General features: G+C 72.5%; 1 protein-coding gene across 1 annotated transcript; it reads left to right on the forward strand.

Annotated features, from left to right (window-relative positions):
* Nucleotides 1–3,358: 3,358 nt before the first annotated feature.
* On the forward strand, nucleotides 3,359–9,623 carry RAPGEFL1 (Rap guanine nucleotide exchange factor like 1). Its single transcript, XM_086766977.1, has 15 exons — nucleotides 3,359–3,784; nucleotides 5,571–5,649; nucleotides 5,874–6,024; nucleotides 6,096–6,193; nucleotides 6,436–6,548; nucleotides 6,711–6,878; nucleotides 6,962–7,059; nucleotides 7,203–7,325; nucleotides 7,405–7,583; nucleotides 7,662–7,752; nucleotides 7,842–7,892; nucleotides 8,153–8,240; nucleotides 8,333–8,397; nucleotides 8,675–8,729; nucleotides 9,052–9,623. The coding sequence occupies exons 1-15, from the start codon at nucleotides 3,394–3,396 to the stop codon at nucleotides 9,174–9,176; spliced, it is 1,875 nt and encodes a 624-aa protein (XP_086623103.1). The 5' UTR covers nucleotides 3,359–3,393; the 3' UTR covers nucleotides 9,177–9,623.
* Nucleotides 9,624–9,811: the final 188 nt, after the last annotated feature.

A 9,811-nucleotide genomic window follows, 5' to 3' on the forward strand; every position in this document is an offset into this window, starting at 1 on the left:
CCGGCTCTGGCCGCTCGGCGAGAGGGGGGAGCGTTGCCGCTCCAAGCAGACGGTGTCTTGGCCTCCCAGTGCCCATCTGCGGCGAGGGAGGGGGGCCCAGCAGCCCACCTGCCCGCTCTCTGGTTGAGATCTCGTGCGTGCCCAGCTCTCCCGCAGAATATACCTTCTTTGTGTGTCTGTAACTCGATGACCTTTTGTACCTGATTTCAGACATCAAAGCGACGTTTTAAAAGCAGAAACTCCTTCTGTTTGACGTGTAACTGTATCTCTGCCGTAAGGCTGAACTCTGTCGTTAACGTATGGGTTGCATGGCTGACGTCCTGGACCTTACAACACTGTGATGGGTTTTTGGTTTTGTTTGTTTGGATTCCGGTCCCCTAGGAGCACACATTTGTAACCAGCACTGTATTGGCACGCAGATGAGAACATGTTTTAGAAAGCAGCCAGCTCTCCGACTCTTTTTCCTGCGGCTGAGACCCACAGGGACGGTGTGCGCGTGCCCTTCCGCGGTAGGACTGTCATCCCTTCCGCCGCGCTGCCGGAAAGCTGGGCTGCACCCCGGGAGCTGCTCTCCCCTTTCCGGGAGCTTCTGGTGGGACTGGAAGAGCAGCTCCTCTGCGGCCGCCGCCCTGGCACCCACGCTGGCGTCCCTGGGGAGCAGCCGCTGCCCCGGCAGCGGGGCTCGGCGCAGGAGCGAGCCCCCTCCTCTCCCTGCAGCCTTGCTCACGGGGGAAGGAACAACTGGTGTGTAGGTGGTGTGGGAGCTGCCGCCTGCGTGCTTCCATGCCGCGCCGCCTCCCTCCGCCTCGCCGCAGCGGCCCCGCTTCCCACGGCAAATGGAGGTGGGGGGGGGTGCATACCCAGCTCCTGCACCCTGCCGGCCCCCCCACTGTCACAGGGGTGGTGAGGGGGCACCGCCGTGGGCTCTGCCCTCCTGCGGCCAGCTGTCAGCAGGGCTTGGGGGGGCTCAGGGCTGGGGGGAAGCGCGGGGAGGGGGAAGGATTCCGGCAGGGCCTGCCAACGCCGTGGTGGAGGGAGCTTGGGAGGGCAGGGGGACCTCAACTCCCCGCTTTGCATCCTGCCCCAGCCCCTCTCCTCCAGCCCCAGCCGTTCTCCCTGGCCCCTGCCCTCGCTGCTGACAGCGGGGTCCGTGTCCCAGAGCCCACCTGGCAGCAGAGGAAGGAGCCATCGACCTCCTGCCCCCCCAAGCCGTGCTGCCCCTTCCCTCAGCAGTGCCCGTGCCTCAGTTTCCCTCCCTGGCAGGGGGCTCGGGCTGTTGAGGGGCCCTTGCAGAGATGCTGCCGGGTAAGAAGCCCCTCACCTGGGGGCTCTCCCCTTCCCCAAATGCCAAGATCCCCTCTCCCAGCACTGCAGCCGGGAAGTGGGTTAAGGCGCAGGCTTGGGGCGGGATTTCTCCCTCGTGTGATTTTTTCCCTCCTACACAAGGTCTGTTTTGAGCAGTGCCTGGAGGCTTCGCACCCCCTGCTCGGCTGCCGGGGCGGGGGAACGCAGCGCGGCTGCAAATGGAGGCGCAGGCTTTGGGAGGGAAGCGCCTGCTCCAGATCCCAGCTCGTTAGGAGAAATAGCAGCAAATTAATTAAGCTAATAGCTTGCTCTGTGCCAGCAGTGCCCCCGTCCCTGCCGAGCCGTGGGAGAGGAGCTGGGCCGAGGTGCGGGGCCCAGATCTGGAGCGTGTTTCCCAGGGGCGAGTACGGCCTCGGCACTGCGCGGTGCTCCGGGTCCTTCCTGCCACGCGACCGAGCTGCAACCCTGCTCCCACAGCCTCTCTGTGCCTCAGTTTCCCCTCCTGCAGCCGGTCAGGAGCAGCCCCTCTCCATGCGGCTGCAGCCCAGCCAGCGGGCATCTGCACCGCTGGCACCCGGCGCCAGGCACCCTTGTCCGGCCACCCTGGGCAGAGGGGACGGAAGAATTTGGCTGAGTGGGAGTGTTTTGGGGTCTTGGGTGGGATGTGGGGGGCTGCTGGGGCCTGGCAGGGTGGGTGGCGGTGCCGTGGGGCTGAGGGCCGGGCTGTGCCCTGCCGCGCTGTGCCGTGCTGCGCCGCCGGGGCCCTGCGCGTGGGGACATGGGGGACACGGGGGACACGTTTTGCCGCTTTCCCGCCGCGCCCGGATGGAGTTGCCAAGCAACTGCCGGGTGGAGGCGAAGCGGGAACAAAGCGGGAGCCGCTAGACCCCCATCCTCCATCCCTCCCTCCCCAAACCCCCGGGGCACTGCGGGGGCCACGGCGTCACCCATCGCGCCCCCCCGGCCTTGCCGCTGTCCCAGCCCTGCCCCGGGCGATGGTGACGGGGGGGGGACATGGGGTCCGTCCCCGCGCTGCTGCCACCGCCATTGCTCTGCTCGAAGGGCTGCAGCGCCGCACTCGGGCCCGAAGCCTCCCCAGCCGCGCTCGGCGGGGCCGGGGGCAGCGGGGCCCAGGCAGGGCGGGTGCTCGGCACCCAGCGGGCCGGGGGCACGGCGCCTCTGCCCCGGGCGGGCGCCGCGTCCCACCCTGCCCTGCCCCGGCACCTGCCCCAGCTTGCCGGCCTGGCAGGGCCTGTTCCCGGCCTGGCAGGCGGCGCGGGGGGCAGGCAGCTGCCCCGGCCTGCCTGGCCCTGCTCGGGGGGGGTGCGTGCAGCAGGGTGGGGGGTCCTGCGCCCTGCACCCACCCCTGGCCTTTTCCCACGCTGCGATGGGGTGCAGAGAGCTGGGCTGGGGGGATCACCCCATGCCTGGGGACGTGCCTCGTGTGGAGGGGACACCAGTGGGGGAGAGGGTCCTGCACGCCGCAGGGCTGCCGGGGCGGTGGGCCGGTACGGTGGGGCCGCGTGGGTTTCCCGGGGTCCGGGGCATTAGGGCGTGACAGGGGCGTGACACGGGTGGGGGACGCACGTGGGGGGTGAGGCTGCGTCGCTGTGTGGGGACACGCGACGGTGCGGCCCCTGTGGTGTCGGGGGGGTGTCGGGGGGCTGTTTGACCCCCCTGTACGGCGGGGGGGGGGTGCGGGGGCTCTGCCCTGTGCGTGACTGATGGCGAGTGGGTGTGCGGCCGTGTCCCCGCTGTGATGGTGCTTGCGGGGGGGGGGGGGCGGTTTGCAACGCACCATCACCGGTGCGGGGCTGCTGGGGGGGGGGGCGCGTGCCCGTGCCGGCTGCATCGCGCTGTCCCCGCGGCCCCGAGACGGGGCAGCTCCGGTGCTGCGGGGGTGGGGGGGGGGCGGGCAGGTGCCAGCGGCGGGGCGGGGCGCGGGGGGGGGGGCGGGCGCTGGCGGCGGCTCCGCGGGGCGCAGCGCGGGGCGGGCGGGGAGCGGCGCCGGGGCCCGAGCCCGAGCCGAGCGGAGCCGCCGCCGCCGCCGCCCATGGGCCCCTGAGCCGCCGCCGCGCCCGGGCGGCCATGAAGCCGCTGGAGAAGTTGCTGAAGAAGCCGGGCTCGCACCTGCCCGCCCGCCCCGCACCGGCATCCGCACCCGCACCGGGGCCTCGGCGGCAGAGCCTGTCGCGCCCGCCCCCCTCACCCGAGGAGCCGGCGGGGCCGGCGGGGCCGCGGCCGGGGGGCGAGGGCCGCTGCCTGGAGCTGCGGCCGCCCGAGGCCCCGCTCCGATCCCCCGAGGAGCCGTCGCCGGGCGCCGACCGCGACCGGTACCTGGAGCCGCCGAGCCCGGAGCCGCCGCCCGCCGCCCGCTGCTGCTGCGGCCCCGCCGCCCCCGTGCCCCCCGAGCGGCTTCTGGCCGCGCTGCTGGAGCGGCTGCCGGCGGGCGGCGGGCACGGCCGCGGCTGCGGGGCAGGTACGACGCGGGGGGGGCCGGGGGGGGTGGTCGGGGCGGCTAGGTCAGGCTGGGTCCCCGGGACCGGACCCCCCGCCCCGTGGCAGCGGGGCAGGCGGAGGCATTTGCGGGGAGGGCGGGGGTCCCGCGGAGCACCGGTGCGGCGGAGGAGGCGGGCAGGGGGACGGGGGGGTCGGGGCAGCGCCGGGCCCGGCGGAGGCCGAGGTTGGCCGGGCACGGGCCGCGCAGAGCCGGTCACCGTTAGCGTTTTCGCGCTGATGACAATCAGCCCCGACGGGAGCCGCAGCAGCGGGGGGGGGGGGGGCGGCTAGGCGCCCCTTCCCCCCGGCACGGGCACCCCGGTGCCGTCCCGCCGCGGCTCCTGGTGCTGAGGTGTCGTGGTAGTTTCGGGTGCGGGGGGGCTGCGATCGCTCCCACACCACCAGGACCCCCTGCTCCAGCCGACCCCGCTCGGCTGCCGGGGCGCGGGACCCCTGGGGGGCACGGGGACCCCCAACCCGCCGCCAGCCCCACGCGCCAGGGCCGGGTGGGGCTCGCACCCCGACACCCGGGAGCCCTTCGGGCAGGAGCGAGACGGGCTGGCAGCACCAGGCCTGCACCAACACGCTGCCAGGCCCGGCCCGGCCCTGCGGTGCCCGGGCTGGCGGGGAGCGGGAGGGGCAGGAGCCAGGGCAGGGGTCCGGAGGACGGGATGGCACGGGAAGGTGTCCCTGCGGCTCTGAGGGACGGTGTGGGGAAACTGAGGCAGGGCTGGGGTGGGGGATGTTCTCATCCTGCTTCCCAGGCAGCGCCCAGGAGGGGGCTGCACCCGGGGCAGGGGGAGCTGGGGGCCACGCACCTGCACCCTCCACGCTGCTGGTGCCCCCTGCCTGCCCCGACGTGGGTGCAGGAGGCTGGATGTGGGGCACCGGCCCGCAAGGGGCTGGAGGGGCCGGTGGGCCCAGCCTGTGCCCCAGTCTGCCGTGTCCCGCTTTCGGCGGCAGCTCGGCCCCCGTGGGCGCTGTGCCCCGCTGCGGTGGCGCCAGGGGAGCCTCGGCCCCGGCCTGGCACAGATCCGTGGCCGGGTTAACGGGCCAGGGCGGCTGGGGGGATGCTCAGCACGCCCCCCCCCTCCGCGTGGACAGCTCCTTGGGCCTGGGAAGGGCCCTGTGGGGACGCTGGGGTCCCGCCACGGCGTGGCTGAGGCACGCGGGCACGGCCCCCGGGCACCTATCCGGCCGGGGACCCGCTCGGGGTCGAGGGTTGCTGCGGGGCTGGGCGAGGGAGCGGTGCCTGGTCCAAAGGTCGCGGCGGCGGCGGCCGGGTGCTGGCGGTGACGGGCACTGCCGCCGGTACGGCCCCTGGGCTCACCCGGCCGTGCCGTGCCGTGCCAAAACACCGTCCCCAGGGCCGGTGCCGCCTGTGCTGTCCCGGCCGTGGGCACCGGTGCCGTGAGCGCGGCCGCCCAAAGAGTTGCTGCCGCCACCTGCCTCAGTTTCCCCGCTGCCCGGCGCTGTGGGCAGGGGTTTGTTTGGCCGCAGCTGGGCTCTCTCCGGGGCCCGGGCGTGCCGAGGCGTCGCGGCTCGGGTCCTGCCCCGCGGCCGCCGCTGCCCCCGCGCCGCGCTCCTCCCGGGCCCCGGCTGCCCCGCGGGGTGGGAGCGGGTCCGCGGGGCAGCGCCGGGCGCGGCGTGGGGTCGGCGTCTCCCTGCGGATGAACATCGCTCCGCCGGACGCGGGGGCTCGGGGGGTGCCGGCGGTGGGGCTGCGCAGCGTGGGGTGCCCACTCCTGCCCCCCGTCTCCCCCCAGAGTCGCTGCTGGACGACATCGTGCTCACGCATTCGCTCTTCCTGCCCACCGACCGCTTCCTGCAGCAGCTGCACCAGCAATATCCTTGGGGGGCAGCGGGGGGGCGTGGGGAGCACCTTGGGGTGCCAGGAGGGCGGGCAGTGGGAGGGGTCTGAGGCTGGGCGTGAGGAGGGCGCCGTGAGGGTGGGCGCGTAGGTTTGGGTGCGAGGCGGGCAGGGGGTGCCGCCGGGGCGGGCAGGAAGACGCTCGCAGTGGGTGCCCGGGGTCCCTCCTCGCGCCGGGGTCCCTCCTTGACGCTGCCACCTTTGTGCTGGCGGCGGGCAGCCCCCCACCACGCTGGGAGGAGGGGGCCGGCCTGCGGCGCAAGCGGGCGGTGCTGGCCGTGCTGCTGCATTTCCTCGAGACCTACAAGGGGCTGCTGCAGGAGGAGGAGAGCGCCGGGAAGGTGATCAAGGTGGGTGCCCCCTCCCCGTGCCCCCCCAGCCCCCCGCAGCCCCCCGCCCTGAGCTCCTCTCCCCTCGCCAGGAGCTCTACCTGCTCATCATGAAGGACGCGTCGCTGTACCACGACCTGGAGGACGAGATCCTCAAGCTGCACCAGCTCGTGGAGACCGTGGAGCTCAAGTGAGTGTGGGGGGCAGGGGGTCCTGGGGGGCCAGGGGCTTCCTGTGGGTCAGGGAGTCCCCGGGAGGGACGAGGAGTTGTGGTCCTTGGGGACGCCCAGGAGCTGGGGGGTTCATTAGCTCGTTAGCAGCTGTTCGGTAACGAGCGAGGACCCGGGTGGGGGCTGTGGCCCCCCGCTCTGGCAGAGCAGCCCGGCAAGGCTCAGGGTGGGCACCCTGCCTGACCCCGCGCCGGTGCTGCAGGGTGGCCGACGAGACCCCCCCCCTGAACAAGCAGGTGAAGCCGCTCTTCAGGCACTTCCGCCGCATCGACTCGTGCCTGCAGACGCGGGTGGCTTTCCGGGGCTCCGACGAGAGTGAGTGACCGCAGCCGGGTGCCCCCCGTGTCCCCTCCTTGACCCGCCGGCGGCCGCAAGTGGCTGTGCCTGCTCCGTGCCTCGGTTTCCCTGTCTGGGGCTGCGGGGAGGTGCGTGGGGTCCGGTGCGGCCCTGACGCCCCCCCCACTCCCCTCTCCCCAGTTTTCTGCCGCGTGTACATGCCGGACCACTCGTACGTCACCATCCGCAGCCGCCTCTCGGCCTCGGTGCAGGACATCCTGGCCTCTGTCACCGAGAAGCTGCAGTACTCAGAGGAGCAGAGCGCCCGCGAGGACGCCCTCATCCTCGTCACCGTGGCCTCGTCCGGAGGTGCCCGTGGGGCCCGGGGGTGGTTGTGGGGCAGGGGCAGGGGTCCGGCCGGCGCCAACCCCCTGCCCGCCTTCTGCCCGCAGAGAAAGCGGTGCTGCAGCCCAGCGAGGAGTGCGTCTTCACCACCCTGGGCATCAACAGCCACCTCTTCGCCTGCACCAGGGACACCTTCGACTCCCTGGTGGGCGCCGCGTCGGGGGCCTCCACCCACCTGCCCAGCCCCGGGGCTGCCGCGGAGCCCTGGGCAGAAGAGTGGGGGTCCCTCCTGCGGCCCCCCCCCCCGTGATCCAGCACCCTCCGAGCATCCCCCGTGTCCCCTCGCAGGTGCCGCTGCCTGAGGAGATCCAGGTGGTCCCGGGGGACACGGAGATTCACCGCGCGGAGCCAGAGGAGATCGCCAACCACCTCACCGCCTTCCACTGGGAGCTCTTCCGCTGCATCCACGAGGTAAGGGGTGGCGGGGGGCCGGCGGGGGGCTGCGGTGCGGCACGGGGGTCCTGATGTGTCCCCCTTCCCACCTCGGCAGCTGGAGTTCGTGGATTACGTGTTCCACGGGGAGCGGGGCCGGCGGGAGACGGCCAACCTGGAGCTGCTGCTGCAGCGGTGCAGCGAGGTGCAGCACTGGGTGGGCACCGAGCTGCTGCTCTGCGAGGCGCTGGGCAAGCGCGCCCACCTCCTCAAGAAGCTCATCAAGATTGCCGCCATGTGAGCGCAGGGCCGGGGGCGTGAGGTTTGGGGAGGGGGGGTCCCCTGTCCTGCTGCTCACCCTCTCCGTCCCCGCAGCTGCAAGCAGAACCAGGACATGCTCTCCTTCTACGCCATTGTCATCGGGCTCAACAACGCCGCCATCAGCCGCCTGCGCCTCACCTGGGAGGTACAGGGTGGTGGGGTGCCCCAGACCTCCCCGGGGTGCCCCGCACCCCCCCGGGGTGCTCACGGCCCCGCTCCGGGCTTGCCTTGCAGAAGCTCCCAGGGAAATTCAAGAACCTGTTTCGGAAGTTTGAGAACCTGACGGTGAGAGAAGCCCGGCACCCGTGGGTGTTGGGGGAGCCCCTGTGCCCCCCGCGGGGTATTTGGGGAGCTGGTGGGCAGGGGATGTTCCTGCGCTGTCCCAGGGTGTCCTTGTGTGTCTGTGTCCCCCCCCCAGGCCACCGGCAGCGGCTACAACCCTGTGCCCACACAGCCGGTGTGGCGGAGGGGTCCTGAGCAGGGTGCTGTCACTCATGGGGAGCTGCCCACCCCCCCCCAAACCTGACCCCCTGTCCCCCTCCCAGGACCCCTGCAGAAACCACAAGACCTACCGGGAGGTGCTGGCCAAGATGAAACCCCCCCTCATCCCCTTCGTGCCGCTCATCCTCAAAGGTGAGGGGGGCATGGGGGCTGCCCACACCCCGCATGGGTCGGGGTCCTGCTGCTGCCCCATGGGGACCCCCTCACCCCCCACTCACCCCCAGATCTGACGTTCCTGCACGAAGGCAGCAAGACCCTCCTGGACGGGCTGGTCAACGTGGAGAAACTGGTGGGTGCCCCTCGTTTGGGGGCAACATGGCTGAGGGACCCCCGGGGTGAGGCCAGGGAAGAGGGAGCCCACTGAGGGCCTGGGGCCCTCCTGTCCCTGCAGTGGGGTGGAGGCCCTGGGGGGTGCAGGGTCCTCGGGGGGGAGGAGGTCCCTGGTGATACCCCCGTGTGTGCAATGGGGTCCCAGAGCGGGGACCTGGAGGGCAGGTGGTCCCTGAGGGGGGTCAGGCAGGGTCCCATGGGGCCGGGGGCTGACCCGGGGGTGCTCTTTGCCCCAGCACTGCATCGCTGAGAAAGTGAGGACCGTCCGGAAGTACCGGAGCCGCCCGCTCTGTGAGTATGGCGGGGGGCTGGGACCCCCGCAGCCCCGGCTGGGCAGGGGGCGAGGGGCCAGCAGTATGGGAGGGGAGGGGGCTGACCCCAGCGGGTGGGGATGTGTCTAGACGCCCATCCCCATCCCTGCGTCCCCCCACCTCCCATCCCTGCGTCCCCCCACCTCCCATCCCTGCGTCCCCCCACCTCCCATCCCTGCGTCCTGCCATCCCTGCTCTCCGCACCCCCACGGCCTCCTCCCCCCATCCCCCGTTCCCATTTCCCCGTCCCCGCATCCCCACACCGCCGTCCCTGCGCCCCCCCGGCACTGACGCCCCCCCAGGCCTGGAGCCGGAGGCGTCCCCCGGCCAGCTGCAGACCAAGGCCTACGTGCGGCAGCTGCGCGTCATCGACAACCAGAACTTGCTCTTCGAGCTCTCCTACAAGCTGGAGCCGGGCAGCCAGTGAGGGCCGGGGGCGCCCCCCCCCCGGGGCCCCCACCCCTCCGGGGGCGCCCCCCCCCCGGGGCCCCCACCCCTCCGGGGGCCGGCCCCCCCGCACTGACGCACTTTGGCCAGGGGCCCTTGGCACCGGGGGGGGGGTGGGGGTGTGGGGGGCGGGTTTGGGGGCCCCGGGTGCATCCCCCGTCCCCCCCCCGATCCCCTGGCATCCCACTGCCCCCCACACCCCGCCCCGGCTGGGGTACTGGGACCCCCGGGGCCCCCCTCGCCCCCTCTATTTTTGTACATGGCCCCTCTCGCCTCCCCCCCCCCCCCAGACGTGTATATTTTGTACCGAACCGCCGTCCGGAGTTGTACATTTATTTTTTAAGAAAAAGGAGGAAAAAAAGGGAAAAAAAAAACAAAAAAAAAGAGCCCGGGGAGGGGCGGAGCCCCAATAAAAGGCTGTCCCGGCGCCCGGCTTGTGATGTCATGGCGGGGAGTGAGGTCATAGCCGTGCTGCTGGTGAGGTCATGCGGGGGGGGGTCACGGGTGCAAGATTTGGGGGGTGCCCCCCCGCCCTCCACCGGCCGCGACCTTCTAAAGATGGCGGCAGCGCGGAGCCCCGCGGGGCGACTCCCCCAACACGGCGGCCATCGTGGC

This window comes from Chlamydotis macqueenii, chromosome 25 (assembly GCF_036417535.1).
Source record: "Chlamydotis macqueenii isolate bChlMac1 chromosome 25, bChlMac1.mat, whole genome shotgun sequence".
Lineage (NCBI taxonomy): Eukaryota > Metazoa > Chordata > Aves > Otidiformes > Otididae > Chlamydotis > Chlamydotis macqueenii.